The sequence below is a fragment of the Xenopus tropicalis genome, chromosome 2 (assembly GCF_000004195.4).
Source record: "Xenopus tropicalis strain Nigerian chromosome 2, UCB_Xtro_10.0, whole genome shotgun sequence".
NCBI lineage: Eukaryota > Metazoa > Chordata > Amphibia > Anura > Pipidae > Xenopus > Xenopus tropicalis.
The window spans coordinates 13,419,814-13,442,338 of NC_030678.2; the positions used below are offsets into that span (position 1 = coordinate 13,419,814).

Consider the following 22,525-nt stretch of genomic DNA (forward strand, 5'->3'; position numbering starts at 1 on the left):
CCAATCTTTCTATATATCTGTAACCTTGTTATGGGCTAAGGGGGCCCAGCCTGAAGGCCAGTTAGGGGGGGATTTGGGGTGAGTGCTTATTTGTGCCCTGGGTACCCCTGGAACTATAGCAGGGTGACTGTTACCCCAATGTTTCTATATATCTGTAACCTTGTTATGGGCTAAGGGGGCCCAGCCTGAAGGCCAGTTAGGGGGGGATTTGGGGTGAGTGCTTATTTGTGCCCTGGGTACCCCTGGAACTATAGCAGGGTGACTGTTACCCCAATGTTTCTATATATCTGTAACCTTGTTATGGGCTAAGGGGGCCCAGCCTGAAGGCCAGTTAGGGGGGGATTTGGGGTGAGTGCTTATTTGTGCCCTGGGTACCCCTGGAACTATAGCAGGGTCACTGTTACCCCAATGTTTCTATATATCTGTAACCTTGTTATGGGCTAAGGGGGCCCAGCCTGAAGGCCAGTTAGGGGGGGATTTGGGGTGAGTGCTTATTTGTGCCCTGGGTACCCCTGGAATTTTATTACCACAGTCTGTAGATAATCTAACAAAGATTTAAAGACTGGCCCCCCAGCTGTTGAGACCTGCACCTCCCCAACAGGCAAAGTCTGACATCCAGGGCTTTAGCTAATTAAAAGACACACACAGTTTAGTAAATTGTGTTTTTATTTCTAATTATAATGAAATATGAAAGAACATTTCTGGCAGATGGAGTGATATAAGGCAGATTCTTATAAAGGGCAAATACAGGTTAGGAATGAGCGGCCGAAGGGGAAGAAAGGCTTTACCACGGCACAACTTTCTTCTCACTCACCAACTCCCCGTGGGGAGAATGTGCATTGTTGGGCAGGAGAGCTAAATACACAGGGGTCTCTGCACCTTCATCTGGGGACTTGGTGGCATTGGGCCCAGCCATGTCAGTCCTCACCCACCCCGGGCAGCAGGCGTTGAGCAGAATCCCATCATCTTTCCTCTTCTCATTCAGCTCCCTGGCTTGGATTCGGGACAGTACAGTCACCCCGATTTTGGACACCCCATAAGCTGTGTTTGGCCACCCTTCCTTCTGATGGGCTCCCTTCTTGGCATCTTCTACAAACTTCTCCATGAGGGTCACCAACTCCTCCTCTGTGATGGTGTCGCTGCGAAACACCTTCTGCAGTTCTTGGCTACAGCGCCCGAGGGCCATGTAACTCGCCATGCTGGACACATTAACCACTCGACCTAAGGAATCAGAATGGAATAAACCAAATCTGTATCTAGAACATAGTAAGTTAGGTTGAAAAAAGACGTACGTCCATCACGTTCAACCATAATGTCTAACTCAATCGTGTCCCGTTTGAGCACCGGAGACCAAAACTGAACAGCATATTCTAGATGGGGCCTTACCAGCGCTCTGTAAAGGGGCAGAATAACCCCCTCCTCCCGTGAATCTATACCCCTTTTAATACAGCTCAGTACCCTGTTTGCCCTTGCAGCTGCTGCCTGGCATTGCTTGCTACAGCCAAGTTTATTATCTACAAGGACTCCAAGCTCCTTCTCCATTATGGATTTGCCTAGTGCAGTCCCATTAAGGGTATACGGGGCTTGCATATTTTTACATCCCAGGTGCATGACCTTCCATTTATCCACATTAAATCTCATCTGCCACTTAGCTGCCCAGATTGCCAGTTGGTCAAGATCCTGCTGCAGGGATGTCACATCCTGGATAGAATTGACTGGTCTGCAGAGTTTTGTGTCATCTGCAAACACTGATACATTACTCATAATACCCTCCCCTAAGTCATTTATGAACAAGTTAAACAAAAGTGGACCCAGTACAGAACCCAGACTATGGAACATAAAACTCTTTAAACGATGACATTCCGACACCCGTTACACAAAGTACAATTTATAATGATTACAAATCTCACATTTTGGTGCAAATTTTGACTAATTCCATGGTTCCCACAAATCCTGGGCTCCGGCAGGCTGAAATGTGTCAAATCAGTTTAAAGCCGCAATACAGAGATACTATAGGAATCAGCCCAATAAGCAGGGTCTGTTCTACTTCCAGTCTCCCACAATGCCTTGTGATTGTCCTTCTCTATACTGCTCTGAAGGGGGGGGTCTATAATATTTTAATCAATGATATCTGCTTTTATTATGCAAACTTTAATTGTAACCTAGGGCTGAACATTCCGGCACAAGTGCCAACTGAATGCAGGTGTGTTTGCTCCGCCCCTTTAAAGCGCTACTAATGGGAGAATAACTGTCACCAATAACTCACCACGGGGCTTAATCAGTGGGAGGAGCTCATGGCAGGCATCTCTCGTGGCGAAGAAATTGGTTTTCAGAGTCACTTCGGCCTGGGTGCCAAATGGGGTGGTGTCGGCAACTGGGGGATCAAAAGGAGACACAAAGAGAACAGGATCTATTACTCTTGTCTACTGTCCCAGTAGCAGCACTAGTACCTACCAACTGGTGCAGGTTAATATCAACTAGAGATCATATAGGAGGAGCTTCAAGGCCCAGACATGGCTGTAACATTAATAAACAATATATAACTCCTGCAAGACTTTCCCTTAAGCCCCTAGGCTGCAGGGTACTTACCTGTATCTGCTGTACCAGTATTGTTATGTTATTCTGTGGGTAAGTTATTATAGATACACTGTATCACTCCTGGGGGGGTACTTACCTGTATCTGCTGTACCAGTATAGTTATGTTATTCTGTGGGTAAGTTATAAAGATACACTGTATCACTCCTGGGGGGGCACTTACCTGTATCTGCTGTACCAGTATAGTTATGTTATTCTGTGGGTAGGTTATTATAGATACACTGTATCACTCCTGGGGGGGTACTTACCTGTATCTGCTGTACCAGTATAGTTATGTTATTCTGTGGGTAGGTTATTATAGATACACTGTATCACTCCTGGGGGGCACTTACCTGTATCTGCTGTACCAGTATAGTTATGTTATTCTGTGGGTAGGTTATTATAGATACACTGTATCACTCCTGGGGGGGCACTTACCTGTATCTGCTGTACCAGTATTGTTATGTTATTCTGTGGGTAGGTTATTATAGATACACTGTATCACTCCTGGGGGGGCACTTACCTGTATCTGCTGTACCAGTATAGTTATGTTATTCTGTGGGTAGGTTATTATAGATACACTGTATCACTCCTGGGGGGGTACTTACCTGTATCTGCTGTACCAGTATAGTTATGTTATTCTGTGGGTAGGTTATTATAGATACAATGTATCACTCCTGGGGGGGTACTTACCTGTATCTGCTGTACCAGTATAGTTATGTTATTCTGTGGGTAGGTTATTATAGATACACTGTATCACTCCTGGGGGGGCACTTACCTGTATCTGCTGTACCAGTATTGTTATGTTATTCTGTGGGTAGGTTATTATAGATACACTGTATCTCTCCTGGGGGGGCACTTACCTGTATCTGCTGTACCAGTATTGGTATGTTATTCTGTGGGTAGGTTATTATAGATACACTGTATCACTCCTGGGGTGGCACTTACCTGTATCTGCTGTACCAGTATTGGTATGTTATTCTGTGGGTAGGTTATTATAGATACACTGTATCACTCCTGGGGGGCACTTACCTTTAAATGCAATGCCAGCGTTGTTAATGAGCACATCGATCCCCCCGTACTTCTCCTTTAAGAAACCCCCCAGGGCCCTAATGCTCTGCAGGTCATTGATATCCAGCTGGTGGAAGTGGGGGGACAGCCCTTCCTGCTCCTTCAGGGCCCGGACTGCTTCTTCTCCCAACTTGGGGTCCCTGGCTGTCAGGTACACGTCTCCCTTGAACTGTTTGCAGAGGGCTCTCACTATGGCCAGCCCGATGCCTTTATTGCCCCCTGTGACTACTGCCACCTTTGCACTGGCCATGGCGCTGGTTACAGAGATATAGTGACAAGGGCGCTGTTAGTATTACAATTACACCTCCCCTGGAACTAACACGCCCTTAGCCCAACCCGCCCCGCCGTCAACCTATGAAACATCGCCACCTGCTGTACATCAATGGAATCGGCCAACTTATATTCACAGAGGATGGACTCACTCCCAAACTTACTTCGCCATCTAGCGATCGCTGCAGGGATTGCACACTTCCTGGTTAAAGCCCATGACACCATGTGAAACATTTAGCCAATATGTCTATTAGCCAATAGAATGCGAGGGGCTTGGTTAGAGAACCCGGAAGTGGAAGCAGCTTGCTGCACATGTTGTACGATGCAGTTCCCTGAGGTGCCGGTCGCTGGCTCTGAGCTGGGCGTTATGGTGCTGCCCGACTCACTCCCGTGGGAATATGGAGCTGAGTGAGTCTCAGGCAATAGTCCGTGCAGTGTGCCCAGTGCTGAAGGTATTGAGTAAACATATGAAAGCCCATGTATTAATAGCCCTATGGCCACTGGCATAATGCAGCTGTAATGGAATATTATACTGTATGAGATAGTAACAGGTCTGGTCTGGGGTTTAAATTAGTCCCTGGCATTTCAAGCACACAGAGGCCTGAAAAGCCCCCAATCAGCCCAGTAAATAGGGACTGTCTGTGGCTTCTTACAGCCCCTCTGGCATTTGCCTGAATCCTTTAATGATTCCCTTTTCCCTGTAATAATAAAACAGAACCTGTACTTGATCCCAACTAAGATATAATTACCCCTTATTGGGGCAGAACAGCCCTATTGGGTTTATTTAATGGTTAAATGATTCCCTTTTCTCTGTAATAATAAAACAGTACCTGTACTTGATCCCAACTAAGATATAATTACCCCTTATTGGGGGCAGAACAGCCCTATTGGGTTTATTTAATGGTTAAATGATTCCCTTTTCTCTGTAATAATAAAACAGAACCTGTACTTGATCCCAACTAAGATATAATTACCCCTTATTGGGGCAGAACAGCCCTATTGGGTTTATTTAATGGTTAAATGATTCCCTTTTCTCTGTAATAATAAAACAGTACCTGTACTTGATCCCAACTAAGATATAATTACCCCTTATTGGGGCAGAACAGCCCTATTGGGTTTATTTAATGGTTAAATGATTCCCTTTTCTCTGTAATAATAAAACAGTACCTGTACTTGATCCCAACTAAGATATAATTACCCCTTATTGGGGGCAGAACAGCCCTATTGGGTTTATTTCATGGTTAAATGATTCCCTTTTCTCTGTAGTAATAAAACAGTACCTGTACTTGATCCCAACTAAGATATAATTACCCCTTATTGAGGGCAGAACAGCCCTATTGGGTATATTTAATGTTTAAATGATTTTTTTAGTAGTCTTGCTAAAATTACGGAAAGATCCCTTATCCGGAAAACCCCAGGTCCCGAGCATTCTGGATAACAGGTCCCATACCTGTATATACATTACACACACACATCATCCAGTTGGCAAACCAACCAGTATTGGTTTAAGGACAACTAAGCGTTTTTCTTTCAGACTATGAACTGAGGCTGCACCACTATGAAATCCAAATGGGGGAGGACAGGGCGAAGGAGAAAAAGGAAAGGGCTGCCTGGCACTAAATCCTATGCAGGTACATTGGGTCTCACACATTGGGCAGTTTGGGGGACCTGGAATGTTCCTTTGCCCGTTACCATCAGATCCAATGATGGTTGACTGCCCTGTGTTATGCTTTAGTATCAGGGGTTTAACTAACTTTACAGAAGACCCCGGGGTTATGGGGGTGTCCGGACCGCAGGGTCTGCTGTATTGTAGTCCCTCCTCCCTGGGCCGGGAGTTTCAGCACTGTGTAGGTCTGGGGGGGGGGGGACTGTTTGCATTGGGCTCCCTTAAAAGATTTTTTTGCAGAGGGGCCCGGCACAACCAAGTTACGCCACTGCTTGGTATTCTATGAAATATAAAGTGTTTCCATGGCAATATCATGTATGTGACTGATGTTTATCATTTTAGTTTAGAATTCACACTAACTGCAATACGCTATCATTATCTAAACTCATACTGAACCTCAGCCCGAAACTCTAATACCAGGTCCGGACCCCACAAATGACCCACCTATCAGTGGTAAAGTTTCTTTGTTCTTGTCCCCAGCCAATCGGAGCCATGAATGGGAGTACATCCAGCTGCGGAGATGGCTGAAGGAGAGGGGGTTTCAGGGCAGGCACCTAAGAGCGGCTGAGTTCACAGGTATGGCCTAACTATAGCTATAATATGGGAGGGTGCAGTGAGCCATATAAATGGTTTTACCCACTGGGCCAGGGGGGCATCTGGGTGTAATGCAGTGGCAGCACCCATAGGGTGGGAGGTTGTAGTTGTCTGGAATAAAGGTCTCTAATACGCACTTTATCTCCTTACAGACACCGGGCGAGGGTTAATGGCTACCAGAGACTTGCAGGTGAGTGATGTTAATAATAAAGTCATTTCCTGGGTTTTACTTTTGTAGAAAAATTAAAAATATTTATATATAAAAGTTTAATATTCTCATTAGGCAAAGCCATAGGGAGGAGAGAGTCTATAGTGCAAGGCTAAATGTATAACTGTTCTTTCTGTTTGCTTTTAGCCAGGGGAACTGATCATCTCCCTGCCTGACAGCTGTCTGATCACTACAGAGACTGTTCTACAGAGCTATCTTGGGAAATATATCCGGACGTGAGTACCCCCTGCACCCAGCCGTGCTGCTAAAGGCTTATCATTGGGTGCCTATGCTTTGTATACAGCATTTCTCTGTCTATGGCCCTGTTTCTCAATCCACAGATATTGCTGGATTACAACTCCCAGTGCTCTTCAACATATTATCAAAAGGTATGCTGGGAGTTGTAGTCCACCAAGGTTAAGAAACATCTTGGGCACCCAAAGCATGCTGGGACACTGAAAACTAGTAACAGGTAATAGTTTGCAAGGAGTGACGTGCATTTCATCATCATTTCTCTTCCTGTGCAGATGGAGCCCCCCTGTCTCCCCATTGCTGGCCTTGTGCACGTTCCTGATCGCAGAAAGGGTTGCCAGGGAGCGCTCCCCATGGAAACCTTACCTGGATGTGCTGCCCAGCAGCTACAGCTGCCCTGTTTATTGGGAGTCGGAAATTATCAGTCTGCTGCCCGCGCCCCTCCGGCAAAAAGCTCTGGAGCAACAAACGGAGGTTAAAGAACTGCATACGGAATCCTGGTCTTTCTTTGTCTCCTTACAGCCCCTGTTTGGGGGCAATATAACTGACATCTATACGTATGGGGCCCTGCGCTGGGCCTGGTGCACTGTCAATACTAGGACTGTATACATGAAGCACCCCAGGCGGCACGGCCTCTCCGCACAGCAGGACGTCTATGCCATGGCGCCATATTTAGATCTACTGAACCACAGCCCAGCGGTGCAGGTAAGGTCATAAGCTTGATATGAAGGGAAACAAAACAGGGGGTTAGGGGATGTTCCCTATAGAGGTGGGCTGAGTTAAAGAAGAGGCTTTAATAATGGGGGGGTGTTAATTTTTTTAGATATATATTAGGGCTGCGCTGAACTCTAACAGTGTTGGTTTGGGAACTAATAGGTAAATCAGCTCTGGGCTCATTGCTCCTCTCTGGTTTCTCCTTTGATTCTCTCTCCATTACTAAAGGTGGAGGCGGCATTCAATGAAGAGAGGCGCTGCTACGAGATCCGGACCAACAGCGGCTGCCGGAAACACGACCAGGCATTTATATGTTACGGGCCCCATGATAACCAGCGCCTCCTGTTGGAGTATGGATTCATAGCGGCCAATAATCCGCACCGGAGCGTTTATGTGACCAAAGGTTCAGTATCCGTGTAACCTTCTAACCTGTCCTTAACCCTCTCTGTTATACTGAGAGATTTATCTGTCTGCTATTCTTCTTCTTATTGTTATGATTACATGGATCTATAAAAGGGGTTTAAATGAGCTTTTAGTATGATGTAGAGAATTTGCAATTGGTCTTCATTTTTTTTATTATTTGTAGTTATTTTTAATTATGTAGAATTATTTAGCTGTTTGTTCAGCAGCTCTGCAGTTTGGAATTTCAGCAGCTAATTGGTTGCTAGGGTCCAGATTACCCTAGCAACCAGGGAGTGGTTTGAATGAGACTGGAATAGGAGAGGGACTGAATAGAAATTTAAGTAATAAAGTAATAATGATGAAACTGTAGCCTCACATAGTAATAGTTTATGGGCTGCCCCATCGGATCAAATTACAACTGCAGGCATAGGCCATGTCAAATTAAGGGTTTAATGAGCTGATGTGGTCCCCCATCCGATGGAAAATCAAACCTGCCTGATCGAGATCTGGAGAATTTTAGGCCAGATATCGGTCGGATAGGCCCATTGGGGATGCCCATACACGGCAGGTAAGCTGCCAATTCGTTTTGAAGGATCTAAATGTGCCCGTGTATGGCCACCTTAAGGGAGGTCACCTGAGGAAGGGTGCTAGGGGCCTCCATTAAGGCCAGAATGTGACTGGGCTGGCAAGTGTTAAGAGATAGAGGGGGCAGGGGCAGCCGCAGCCCTGGGCATAAAGATGGAGTGAGAGAGGGGGCGGGGGGGGGGGGGGTGTATTTATTAACTATGTTCTATGTTGCCCATAGAAACCAATCAGATCTTTGCTTTTGGTTTCTAACTTGTAGGTGATCATTCAAATCCTATTGCTGATTGGTGATGTTTGTCCTACAATGTTGATAAATACACCCCTATTTTTTTAAGGTGGAAATCATCCTTAAAAATTCATTATTTTAATAATAGTAGTAATAATAAGAAGAAGAGGACATGTGATTGTCAACTTTTTATTTTTGCTCCACCCCATATGATACCTGTAATATCAGGCCGAGCCCATTTACACCTTTTTCCTATTCGTGACTTTGTTCAGATGCCATCGTTGGTTATTTGCCTCCCGGGGACAAGCAGATGCCAAAGAAATGGGCTTTACTAGGGGAGAATGACTTTCTGGGGTATGTTCAGATCTTATTGACTAAAACCCAACACATTATTTAGTATCACAGTAACACCCCCCATTCCCCCAACTCTAATGCGCTGCTGCTACTGGACTCTGCTCGCACAGCTCTCTTTTCAGAAACTTACTGAGCTTGGCTTTGTGTGGATTTGGGAGCAATTATCCGGCCCATGGTATTTTATTTTTTTCTCCCCATTAGTTTGTAAAAAAAAAATTGATTCCTTTGCATCTTTTCCTAGGAATTTGACGTTCGGGTTGGACGGCCCATCCTGGAAACTCCTGACTGCTGTGAAGCTGCTTTGCCTTAGGCCCGAAGAATTGTAAGTACACAAATTGGCCCCACCCCTCTTACCTACTCTTAACCAATCATTGTGCTTACTGGGCCCGGACTGCCAATCTGTGGGTTCTGGCAAATGCCAGAGGGGCTGCTGTAAGGTGCCACAGACAGTCACTATTTATTGGGCTGCTGGGGGGCTGTTTGGGCCTCTGTGTACTTGGAATGCCAGGGCCTATTGTGACCCCCAGTGCAGACCTGGTACTTACAGTACGGGAATAAGCATGTGGGTGGGCAGATTTCTACAGCCTGATTGGGTCCTACCCATCCAATGGGCATACTTCTGATGTTGGGCAGTCACGTGCCTTAAAGCTTTGGGACTGGAACAAATGAGGGGGTCCCCTTTCTTTTTACAAAGTAGGAGTGGTTATTCTATGCTGCCCATGGATTGGGGGATAAGTCTTGTTGGTGAATGTGAGGTATGCCCTGTATTGTAATCCAGTAAAATGGTTTCAATTGGTTTCATTCATTTTTTGTAATGAGGAATGTAATCCAAATGGGGTGGCGCTGCCTGCTTTTTGGAACAGGGATCTGCTGCCACCAACAGGTGAATAAGTTGTACTGCAAGTGGATCACAGTTACGGCTGAACTCGGTTCCCTCCCTGTACATGTTCCCTATAGTTATATCCCTCCCTAAAGGAACTTGCTGATTGTTTTTAAAGATGGAGAGTTCTAGATCATTCTTGTAATCATTCCTGCCTTTATTTCCAGCACAGTGAGTTGGTGCCGGGATTTAACTGGAAAGCCTTGGCAGTTTGAGGCTCATTAACCGCTGGCAAATATCTGTTTTGAGAACAGTTCATACTGTGACATTCTATTGCTTTAACGGCAGCTGCTGCCAACTGTTCCCAGAGGCCCCGCCCTCGCCTTCCCATAACCGCCGTGCCCTTTATTCCTATTACAGCACGAGCTGGAAGAAGGTCATTCTGGGAAGTTTTGTTTCCGATGCCAACGAGCGGGATTCCCTGGAACTTGTGAGGAAAATCTGTTTCCACTTGTTGGATGAAACCTCCTGTGCCCTTAAAGAGGCAAGTGCCGTCCTGCACTGGGTATTGGGGGGGGAAACGTTCTCAGGATGTAGTTTCCCTTTAATAACATGGGGGAGGGGATAAGCAAATCGGTGATTAAGGTAATTAGGTCATACAGCCAATCAAATGTTTGTTTTGTTTTAGATTGGTAAGTATAGGGTGTGGGTGCTGGGTTTACTTGGAAGGGTTGAACTTGATGGACTCTGGTCTTTTTTCACCCCTATGTAACTATGTCTTCAGTTAGCTTAACAGCAAATGCTACCAGCTGATTGGTTGCCATAAGTGACAGGCCTTTCAGTAGCTGTGCCGAACAACCCCTTTTACAATTTGCAATTGGTCTTCATTTTTTAAGTGTGGTTTTTGTGAATCATTTCACTTTTCGTTCAGCAGCTCTCCAGTTTGGAATTTCAGCAGCTATCTGGTTGCTAGGGTCTAAGTTAACCTAGCAACCAGGCAGTGGTTTGAAAGAGAGCCTGGAATATGAATAGGAGAGGGACTGGATAGAGAGGGAAGTAATAAAAAGTAACAATAACAAGAAAATTCCAGCTTCACAGAGAAATAGTTTATGGGCTGTCGGGGGTCAGTGACCCCCATTTGAAAGCTGGAACGAGTCAGAAGAAAAATTAAAAAATGAAGACCAATTAAAAAGTTGCCTGGATTGCCCCTATGTAAATCCTCCCCTGAGAACGACCTATTGTATGTGCCTGTGTGTAGTTCTGTTACAGCCAATGTGGGGCGCCCCATCCTTACTGACTGGGGGTTTGTTTAATTCAATGTATTTGGCAGATTTCCCTTGTGAGAAGCCAGAAGCTCCCCGACCCTGCGGCTGCCGCGCATCACTTGGCCTTGGTGGAAGCTCTGAGACTGGAGGAGCTGGAGATTCTTCAAATGTCTGCAAATCTACTACAGAATGGACCCTCTGCCTGACCTGCAGGGGCTGCTGGGAACTGTAGTATAATGGGGGCAAATGGGTTCTACATTCCTGGTTTGATTGATGGGAGGCAGAACGGAAACAGTAGCCAAGAAAAGTGCAAATAAAAGAAAGAGACCAAGTTGCACCTGGTTTGGAACTGGCATTCTGTCACAAATCCCTGTACAATTCAGCATTTTCCATCATCAAACAAAATGTGTATCTGTGTGCAACTATAACCCTCACCTACGCTCGCTCCCATAAAGCCAGCTGGGTGGGTCCAACTGCCCTACTGCCACATGGGGAAATGGAATTCTCAGTGCTGAAGAAAGAAATGGAAAAGAATATTTTCATTAAATATTTTAATTAATTTTTTTAAGCTTTTATTGTGTTCTCTTATTTGTTGTTTTTCAGTGCATTACAGGGACGTCTCACCCTAGGGATTTGCTGAATCTTCTCCGTATACTTATGATAGTGACATTGGAATGGTATGGATATCAATATTGCTCTGAGGGGTTCTGTGCCCATATAAAGGCACAAGGCTGCAGGCTGAGTTATACAGGGAACTCTGAGTATCACTCATGTATTATAAGGGATAATGTACCCCCTACTGTAAATGATAAGGATATTAGCAGTCACTGAGGGGTTCTGTGCCCATATAAAGGCACAAGGCTGCAGGCTGAGTTATACAGGGAACTCTGAGTATCACTCATGTATTATAAGGGATAATGTACCCCCTACTGTAAATGATAAGGATATTAGCAGTCACTGAGGGGTTCTGTGCCCATATAAAGGCACAAGGCTGCAGGCTGAGTTATACAGGGAACTCTGAGTATCACTCATGTATTATAAGGGATAATGTACCCCCTACTGTAAATGATAAGGATATTAGCAGTCACTGAGGGGTTCTGTGCCCATATAAAGGCACAAGGCTGCAGGCTGAGTTATACAGGGAACTCTGAGTATCACTCATATATTATAAGGGATAATGTACCCCCTACTGTAAATGATAAGGATATTAGCAGTCACTGAGGGGTTCTGTGCCCATATAAAGGCACAAGGCTGCAGGCTGAGTTATACAGGGAACTCTGAGTATCACTCATGTATTATAAGGGATAATGTACCCCCTACTGTAAATGATAAGGATATTAGCAGTCACTGAGGGGTTCTGTGCCCATATAAAGGCACAAGGCTGCAGGCTGAGTTATACAGGGAACTCTGAGTATCACTCATGTATTATAAGGGATAATGTACCCCCTACTGTAAATGATAAGGATATTAGCAGTCACTGAGGGGTTCTGTGCCCATATAAAGGCATTTTTGTAGCAGTGGTTTTGGTGAGTTGTGAAAGAAATTACACCACTAAGCTCCGAATATAACTGATGACATCACTAAGCACCATTTATAAGGATATCAATTATTAATGTAACTAAATGTAACCTTTAGTATTATTATTAATAAGAATGTATTTATAAAGCAACACAGTGCTGTCCAATAAATGAGTTTATACATTAAACATATAGAATTACAAAGCAACCAATATGCGACACAAGAGATGAAGAGGGCCCTGCCCCGAAGAGCTTACAATCTAAAATTATGTTATGCAATGTCCTATTGTTATCAGCTTAGCAAACTGGTCTTCATGTATTATTTATTATGGGGGTCCCTGACCCTGGCAGCCCAAAAAACAATTGTTGTGCGAGGTTCATCTCTTAACAACCTTTCAATTGGTCTTCATTTTTTTTTTTATATAGTTTTTGAATAATTTGCCGCCTTCTAACTCTTTGCAGCTTTTTGCACTGACCCCGGAGGCCAAAAAACTATTGCTCTGTGAGGCTCCAGGTTTATTGTTATTGTTACTTTTATTACTTATCTTTATATTCAGTCCCTCTCCTATTCATATTCCAGTATCTTATTTAAACCACCCCTCCCTGGTTTCTATGGTAATTTGGACCCTAGCAACCAGATAGCTTCTGAAATTCCAAACTGCAAACAGAAATAATTAAACTACAAATAAGTGAAGACCAATTGCAAATTGTTTCAGACCATCACTCTCTACATCACACTAAGGGGCACATTTACTAATCCCCGAATCCGAATGGAAAAAAAACAGATTGGAAACGAAAATGTTGCGATTTTTTTCGTCGCCGGCGCGATTGTTTCGTATTTGTCACGACTTTTTCGGCGCCGTTGCGACTTTATCGTATTTTGCGCGATTATTTCTTCGCCGTCACGATTTTTTCGTATTGCGCTATAGTAATCGGCGGAAAAACCATTCCGAATGTTCCGCAACGGTGACGAAAAAGTCGCAAAAAATATACGATAAAGTCGTAACGGCGCACAAAAAGTCGCGCAAAATACGAAACAATCGCATTCGGGAGCTTTCGGACGTTCGTGGATTAGTAAATGTGCCCCTAAAAGTGAACTCCAAGGTAAACAACCCCTATAATGCCCTTTTATCCCAATAGCAGTTCAATGTAGCATTATCCTGTTTTGCTGTCTTATCCTTCTTTGCCCCCTGGGTGGCGCTAGACACTCACATTACCCTTTCAGTTTCCCACACACACAGGGAGCCACCTCTGAACTCTGTGAATTTATGAGGAGTAATGAGAGGAAATGGTTCGCACATTATAAAGCATGTAGCAAACTCCGAGGGCTTCCCATGATGTCAGACTGAAAATAAACTCCGCTAAACATTCCCGTATTCCAGCAAAGTGTTTGGCATGACTTACCCTTTATTTGGCAGGGAACAGTAGCTAACTTACTGTCTGACGGGAGGTGAGAGGTGCTGGGGGTCAGGATGCAGGATTGTTACAGCTGGGAGGCTGCGAATAAGGGAATAAGGCGGCCAGTCGCTGCCTGTACTGCTCTACAAGCCGCCCTGATTATTATTATGATTATTATTATGATTATTATTATCACTAATCTGGGATAGAAACATATGGAATAAAAAAGAGATATCTGGGTACCACCGTATTATCGGCAGTATATCTGGGTATTGTTTGAGCCTTATATCTGGATACCTGAAAACAATTTTTATTACTGTGTAAATTATTGCCCTTCCCCTTGGGGGGGGGGGGCGGGGGGAAGAGAGGGCTGATGCTTACAGGCAAGGATAAGGATCTGGGTTGGTGGGGCAAATGGATTTTTTCCCAGTGTCCCACTGGCCCAGTCCAACCTTGAAAGTGATTACCAGTCATTGAAACCTAGGAATGGCTGCAGCTTAGGGTTTGTTTATACAGAGCTCATTATTTCCTTTTAAACGATTGACGGGGAGATAGTGTTAAATGTGTAGTTCACCATTAAATTAGCTTTTAATATGATGTAGACATTAAGACAATTTGTAATTGGGCTTCATTTTTAGCTTTTTATGGTTTTGCAGCTATAAAGCTTTTTGTTCTCCATTTGTTATTTTAGCAGATATCTGGTTGCTAGGGTCTTATTTACCCTAGCAGCCAGGCTATGGTTTAAACGAGAGATGGGGTTATGAATAGTAGAGGGCCTACAGAGATAAGATAAGTTATAAAAAGTAACAATAAGACATTTATAGCCTCATAGAGCAATTGCTTCCGGCTGCCGGGGTCAGCGACCCCCAATTGAAAGCTGGAAAGAGACAGAAAAGAAAGGTAAATAATTGAAAAACTATAAAAATTAAATAATGAAAACCAATTGCAAAGTTGCTAGGAGTAGGGCATTCGATTACATACTAATTATTATATTTGGGAATGACAGATAATATAGGAAATATTTTTTGCCCCATAGTGAGTATTCTGTGTATCCTGCTCTAGACCCCAATGCCCCCCAAGTCTCTGTGGCTGAAGGAGGAGGAGCCTAATGTGTCCCCTGGTTTCTTGTCTTGTTTTGCTCCATGTTTGACCCCCGGGGGCTTAACCGTTTAACTGCCTGGTGGGACCCGTGTCTCTTTGGGGTCTGAGGGGAATGTGAGACTGTAACATGGGCCTGTCCCCTGGCTCTTTGGCTCTGAGCCCTCGCACCTTCCCTTCCTGATTTCTCTCATGTTGAAATGAAAAGAATCGGGCAGGACGGGCGCTCGCCTTGTGCCAGGAACAGACCGGCTGCAATGTTTCCTACGGCTTCAAATCATTTCCCTTCCTCTTGTGCCAGAGCTGCACTCACAGGCTGATCTGTAAAACAGATGGAATATGGCACATCCACTACAGCGAGGGTGTAGTTCTACTGAGTCCGATCCATCTCTCCTGCACAGGGAAAGCTAAAAACTGTATTGAACCCGCCGATTACTTCTGTCTGTCTGCTGCCATTTTACTGTGGGAATTAGGGTTTAACAGCAGAGCCAGTCCCTGATGTACAGTACAACTGTCCCACCGATTATCCCCCAGTCCCTTCCCAGAGGCTATTATCCCCCCACAGCTACTATAGGCACCATCTCTCCCTACTATACCTGCTATCCCACAGCCCCAGTCCCTTCCCAGAGGCTATTATCCCCCCACTGCTACTATAGGCACCATCTCTCCCTAATATACCTGCTATCCCACAGCCACAGTCCCTTCCCAGAGGCTATTATCCCCCCACTGCTACTATAGGCACCATCTCTCCCTACTATACCTGCTATCCCACAGCCACAGTCCCTTCCCAGGGGCTATTATCCCCCCACTGCTACTATAGGCACCATCTCTCCCTACTATACCTGCTATCCCACAGCCCCAGTCCTTTCCCAGAGGCTATTATCCCCCCACTGCTACTATAGGCACCATCTCTCCCTACTATACCTGCTATCCCACAGCCCCAGTCCTTTCCCAGAGGCTATTATCCCCCCACTGCTACTATAGGCACCATCTCTCCCTACTATACCTGCTATCCCACAGCCCCAGTCCCTTCCCAGAGGCTATTATCCCCCCACTGCTACTATAGGCACCATCTCTCCCTACTATACCTGCTATCCCACAGCCCCAGTCCCTTCCCAGAGGCTATTATCCCCCCACTGCTACTATAGGCACCATCTCTCCCTACTATACCTGCTATCCCACAGCCCCAGTCCCTTCCCAGAGGCTATTATCCCCCCACTGCTACTATAGGCACCATCTCTCCCTACTATACCTCAGCCCCAGTCCCTTCCCAGAGGCTATTATCCCACCACTGCTACTATAGGCACCATCTCTCCCTACTATACCTGCTATCCCACAGCCCCAGTCCCTTCCCAGAGGCTATTATCCCACTGCTACTATAGGCACCATCTCTCCCTACTATACCTGCTATCCCACAACCCCAGTCCCTTCCCAGAGGCTATTATCTCCCCACTGCTACTATAGGCACCATCTCTCCCTACTATACCTGCTATCCCACAGCCACAGTCCCTTCCCAGAGGCTATTATCTCCCCACTGCTACTATAGGCACCATCTCTCCCTACTATACCTGCTATCCCACAGCCCCAGTCCCTTCCCAGAGGCTATTATCCCCCACTGCTACTATAGGCACCATCTCTCCCTACTATACCTGCTATCCCACAGCCCCAGTCCCTTCCCAGAGGCTATTATCCCCCCACTGCTACTATAGGCACCATCTCTCCCTACTATACCTGCTATCCCACAGCCCCAGTCCCTTCCCAGAGGCTATTATCCCCCCACTGCTACTATAGGCACCATCTCTCCCTACTATACCTGCTATCCCACAGCCCCTGTCCCTTCCCAGAGGCTATTATCCCCCCACTGCTACTATAGGCACCATCTCTCCCTACAATACCTGCTATCCCACAGCCCCAGTCCCTTCCCAGAGGCTATTATCCCCCCACTGCTACTATAGGCACCATCTCTCCCTACTATACCTGCTATCCCACAGCCCCAGTCCCTTCCCAGAGGCTATTATCCCCCACTGCTACTATAGGCACCATCTCTCCCTACTATACCTGCTATCCCACAGCCCCAGTCCCTTCCCAGAGGCTATTATCCCCCCACTGCTACTATAGGCACCATCTCTCCCTACTATACCTGCTATCCCACAGCCCCAGTCCCTTCCCAGAGGCTATTATCCCCCCACTGCTACTATAGGCACCATCTCTCCCTACTATACCTGCTATCCCACAGCCCCAGTCCCTTCCCAGAGGCTATTATCCCCCCACTGCTACTACAGGCACCATCTCTCCCTACTATACCTGCTATCCCACAGACCCAGTCCCTTCCCAGAGGCTATTATCCCCCCACTGCTACTATAGGCACCATCTCTCCCTACTATACCTGCTATCCCACAGCCCCAGTCCCTTCCCAGAGGCTATTATCCCCCCACTGCTACTATAGGCACCATCTCTCCCTACTATACCTGCTATCCCACAGCCCCAGTCCCTTCCCAGAGGCTATTATCCCCCCACTGCTACTATAGGCACCATCTCTCCCTACTATACCTGCTATCCCACAGCCCCAGTCCCTTCCCAGAGGCTATTATCCCCCCACTGCTACTATAGGCACCATCTCTCCCTACTATACCTGCTATCCCACAGCCCCAGTCCCTTCCCAGAGGCTATTATCCCCCCACTGCTACTATAGGCACCATCTCTCCCTACTATACCTGCTATCCCACAGCCACAGTCCCTTCCCAGAGGCTATTATCCCCCCACTGCTACTATAGGCACCATCTCCCCCTACTATACCTGCTATCCCACAGCCCCAGTCCCTTCCCAGAGGCTATTATCCCCCCACTGCTACTATAGGCACCATCTCTCCCTACTATACCTGCTATCCCACAGCCCCAGTCCCTTCCCAGAGGCTATTATCCCACTGCTACTATAGGCACCATCTCTCCCTACTATACCTGCTATCCCACAGCCCCAGTCCCTTCCCAGAGGCTATTATCCCCCACTGCTACTATAGGCACCATCTCTCCCTACTATACCTGCTATCCCACACCCCCAGTCCCTTCCCAGAGGCTATTATCCCCCCACTGCTACTATAGGCACCATCTCTCCCTACTATACCTGCTATCCCACAGCCCCAGTCCCTTCCCAGAGGCTATTATCCCCCACTGCTACTATAGGCAACATCTCTCCCTACTATACCTGCTATCCCACAGCCCCAGTCCCTTCCCAGAGGCTATTATCCCCCACTGCTACTATAGGCACCATCTCTCCCTACTATACCTGCTATCCCACACCCCCAGTCCCTTCCCAGAGGCTATTATCCCCCCACTGCTACTATAGGCACCATCTCCCCCTACTATACCTGCTATCCCACAGCCCCAGTCCCTTCCCAGAGGCTATTATCCCCCCACTGCTACTATAGGCACCATCTCTCCCTACTATACCTGCTATCCCACAGCCCCAGTCCCTTCCCAGAGGCTATTATCCCACTGCTACTATAGGCACCATCTCTCCCTACTATACCTGCTATCCCACAGCCCCAGTCCCTTCCCAGAGGCTATTATCCCCCACTGCTACTATAGGCACCATCTCTCCCTACTATACCTGCTATCCCACAGCCCCAGTCCCTTCCCAGAGGCTATTATCCCCCCACTGCTACTATAGGCACCATCTCTCCCTACTATACCTGCTATCCCACAGCCCCAGTCCCTTCCCAGAGGCTATTATCCCCCACTGCTACTATAGGCACCATCTCTCCCTACTATACCTGCTATCCCACAGCCCCAGTCCCTTCCCAGAGGCTATTATCCCCCCCACTGCTACTATAGGCACCATCTCTCCCTACTATACCTGCTATCCCACAGCCCCAGTCCCTTCCCAGAGGCTATTATCCCCCCCACTGCTACTATAGGCACCATCTCTCCCTACTATACCTGCTATCCCACAGCCCCAGTCCCTTCCCAGAGGCTATTTTCCCCCCACTGCTACTATAGGCACCATCTCTCCCTACTATACCTGCTATCCCACAGCCCCAGTCCCTTCCCAGAGGCTATTATCCCCCACTGCTACTATAGACACAAAATATATACACAAATAATGCATGGTATTATGATACCCTGTAGTTCACAGGTAGAATGGATGCCTTAAGGTAACACCTCTAATTCCTGCATGTGGCTTTAATGTTAAAAATAAATAGATAAATGAGCAAATGAACAGACTGTTCCGCACCATTGTGGCTCAGGGGACAAAAGTTTATGTGGCAAATCAATCACAGCCAGTCTTTCAAAGTGCCGGAATTGATGGGAACAAGTTGGGGCCCAGGCTAGGGTACAGCTGTTTATACACGGGGAGAGCTATGAAGTCAGAACTGCAGGTGTTATAAGGTGACAGCAAATCTGTTCACAGATTAGATCCTTTGGCTGGCGGAGGGCCCCATAGTGATGCAGGGCTGGAGGAGACTGGGGGGTGTCTAACACCTCGGGCAATATTCTGTCAGGGGATACCAGTTGGAAGACTTATATTTACAGCAGATTTTGCTGCTCATGACTCCCAACCAACAGGCAAGTGTATATTTCTGGCGGAGCCGAGAGATCACAATAAGAATACACCTTTCCTTCTATATAATGGTTTAACGGGGTGGTTTAACTTTTAGTATTCTATAGAATGTCCTATTACTAGTAACTTTGCAATTGGCCTTCATTATTTAATTGTTATAGTTTTTGAATTGTCTTGTAGAGTGTAAGCTCTTTTGGGCAGGGCTCTCTTCACCTCTTGTATCGGTTACTGATTGCTTTATATGTTACTCTGTATGTCCAATGTATGGAACCCACTTATTGTACAGCGCTGCGGGATATGTTGGCGCTTTATAAATAAATGTTAATAATAATAATAATTTGCCTTCTTCTCCTGACACTTTGCAGCTTTCAAATGGGGGTCGCTGACCCCGGCAGCCAAAAAACCATTGCTCCGTGAGGCTACAGTTTTACTGTTATTGTTACTTTCTTTACTTATCTTTCTATGCAGCCCCTCTTCTATTCATTTTCCTGTTTCTCATTTGAACCACTGCCTGGTTGCTAGGGTGAATAAGGCACTAGCAACTAGATAGCTGCTGAAATACCAAACTGGAATACTGCTAAACAAAAAGCTAAATAAACCAAAATGTCTCAGAATATCAGTGTCTATATCATACTCAAAGTTAATTCAAAGGTGAACTTTAACAGCCATATAAAGTAACTGTACCTCTATGTCTTTATGTACAGGGACCCAATAAAACCTGAACCATATAACTGCCCTAAGGCCATAATGAGCCCAACATGTACTGTATCCCTTATGTACTTTTGTACAGGTAATGTCTGACTCCTACATAGAAGTTTCTTTTTGCAAATGAGACTTCCAGGAAAGCCGACCGTGTATATAATAAAGTTTCCATACTGGCGAGAGGACTAATCCCATTTGGCTTTGTGTTGATTGCAGCGGCCCATGCTATTAGCTTTAATGCTATATATATTATGTATGAACTATCAATTACATGAATCCTTCCTAAACAGTAGCGTGAACTCCCCCAAAATGCGCCCGGAGGTACAAAACACGAGGGTCAAATTGATCAGGAGCCAATTAAACTGCTTGAGAACCCCCAAACCTTCCAGAGACCCCCCAGTGCATATAAAGTCTTGATTACTTGATTATAGTATCCTGGTCAGAATAAAGGGAAACTCCGGCCTCCAAACCAAAATTTCTTAAAGAGCCCCACATAACACAGAAACCCCTAATACCCCTATCCCGGTAATCTGTTCCTTCAAAAAAGTAGGAATAAATACCATTTTATATGCTGAAATCCAGCTGCAAACCAGTTCTTCACTTTCTGCATCATTTGTAATCCTGGCAGGGGAGGAGGGACTAAAACACTGATGTTACAAATTGTAACAACTTCTCCACAGCTTACAGATGGCATGCAGGAACTACATAACCCACAATGCATTGCACTGGGATGTTCCTTTCCTTATTGACATTATGTGTGCAGCAGGGAATTGTGGGATTGGGAGGAGGCAGGCTGAAGACAGGTTGAGGACAGACGACTACTGCTACATTTTATTTGGGCCTACGCCAGGGGCTCCCACACCCATTCAGGGGCCCCCGACTGCCCACTTACCCACCGCCAGTCCCTTTTTCTCCCCCCCATGCTTGCAGGGGAGCAACAGGTGGAGATTGGATCTGTAGGGCCCACCAGATTTTTTCCCAGTGTCCGGCCGGCCCAGTCCGACCCCTCTAGAAGAGGTGAATTTCTTGGTAAAGTTCTCACCTTTAGAGATGTAGCGAACTGTTCGCCGGCGAACTAATTTGCGCGAACATCGGGTGTTCGCGAACACGGAAATTCGCGAACTTTTGGCGATGTTCGCCATTTTGGGTTCGCCGCGGGGTTTTTTTGCGCCGCGTTTTTTCGCCTCGGTTTTTTCCGCCGTGTTTTTTCGCTTCGGTTTTTCGCCTTTGCGTATACATAGGAATAGCTTGCGGGTTTTTTTGGCGTTTTTTTTTGGCGTTATTTTTTGGCGTTTTTTTTTTGGCGTTTTTTTGGCGTTATTTTTTGGCGTTTTTTTTTTGGTGTTTTTTTTACAAAGTATTTTTCAGAGAAATTTTTGCTTGATCCCCCTCCTGCATGCCACTGTCCAGGTCGTGGCACCCTTTAAACAACTTTAAAATCTGGCCAGAATTGGCTTTTCTAGGTTTTAAAGTTCGCCTTCCCATTGAAGTCTATGGGGTCCGCAAAGTTCGCGAATATTCGCGAGTTTTGCCGAAAGTCCGCGAACGGGTCCGCAAAAATTTTTGGCGATGTTCGCTACATCCCTACTCACCTTTCCACCTAGCAGGAGTGGCATTATTTGTCTATGCAGCCTGTAGGCTTGATAAAGAGCCCCTGGGGGGCCATTATCTAGATAATATAGACAACTCCACAGGTGAGTGGTCATCTGTATAACTACCCAACACTTTCATAAGTGTGTTATATCTAGAGGGTTGAGCTCTCCATCATTGTACATCTAGAAGCAGTGTCGTGGTTGGTTGTGCTGGGCCCCTAACAAAAAAAATCTCCTAAGGGGGCCCTGTGTGAACAGTCCCTCTTCCCCGGCCTTTCTGCACCTCTATTTTAAAGGTAGGGAGGGGTGACTATGATAAAGCAGACCCCGTGGTCTCCCTCTTGCCTCGCCCCCCACCCCGATGGGGTCTGCTGTATAGGTAGTCACACCTCTGTCCCAAACACTTCTTCTACAGTCCAACCACCCAGAAGTACATGTCTAAAATGGCCGCCATTATAGGCCAGGCAAGGTGACCAACCTCCAAATGCTTCCGTCCCTCCCCGCCACTCTTCATCCGCGCGTAGAAAATGTACGATTTGGTTAATTTTATAGCTCTATGCAATATTCACTCCTCCTGCCAAAATAGAAACATAAATCTTGTTTACTTAGCTAATCCCAGGCAGAATGACTCTCTTTGTTCAAGCAGAGAAATCTATTCTT

At 46.1% G+C, this 22,525-nt stretch overlaps 2 protein-coding genes across 3 annotated transcripts; one reads left to right on the forward strand and one right to left on the reverse strand.

Moving 5' to 3' along the window:
• Nucleotides 1-648: 648 nt before the first annotated feature.
• Nucleotides 649-3,927, reverse strand: cbr1.3 (carbonyl reductase 1, gene 3). The gene is made up of 3 exons (NM_001126568.1): nucleotides 3,607-3,927; nucleotides 2,267-2,374; nucleotides 649-1,221 (listed from the first exon to the last, which is right to left on the reverse strand). The coding sequence occupies exons 1-3, from the start codon at nucleotides 3,893-3,895 to the stop codon at nucleotides 785-787; spliced, it is 834 nt and encodes a 277-aa protein (NP_001120040.1). The 5' UTR covers nucleotides 3,896-3,927; the 3' UTR covers nucleotides 649-784.
• Nucleotides 3,928-4,192: 265 nt separating this feature from the next.
• On the forward strand, nucleotides 4,193-11,561 carry setd4 (SET domain containing 4). 2 transcript variants are annotated; one of them, NM_001017105.2, is given in 11 exon segments: nucleotides 4,265-4,367; nucleotides 5,450-5,546; nucleotides 6,062-6,157; nucleotides 6,328-6,365; nucleotides 6,531-6,619; nucleotides 6,911-7,340; nucleotides 7,578-7,752; nucleotides 8,835-8,916; nucleotides 9,158-9,238; nucleotides 10,157-10,280; nucleotides 11,067-11,561. In NM_001017105.2, coding segments are annotated over 10 exon segments (1,329 nt in total). In that variant the 5' UTR covers nucleotides 4,265-4,367; nucleotides 5,450-5,473; the 3' UTR covers nucleotides 11,208-11,561.
• Nucleotides 11,562-22,525: the final 10,964 nt, after the last annotated feature.

Excerpts from the sequence above, each read along its gene's own strand:
- cbr1.3 (NM_001126568.1), bottom strand. The coding sequence starts at position 3,895 with ATGGCCAGTGCAAAGGTGGCAGTAGTCACAGGGGGCAATAAAGGCATC. Across the intron at positions 2,375-3,606 it reads CGCTGGCATTGCATTTAAAG|TTGCCGACACCACCCCATTT; the intron begins GTAAGTGCCCCC and ends TTGATCCCCCAG. Across the intron at positions 1,222-2,266 it reads CCCACTGATTAAGCCCCGTG|GTCGAGTGGTTAATGTGTCC; the intron begins GTGAGTTATTGG and ends CTGATTCCTTAG.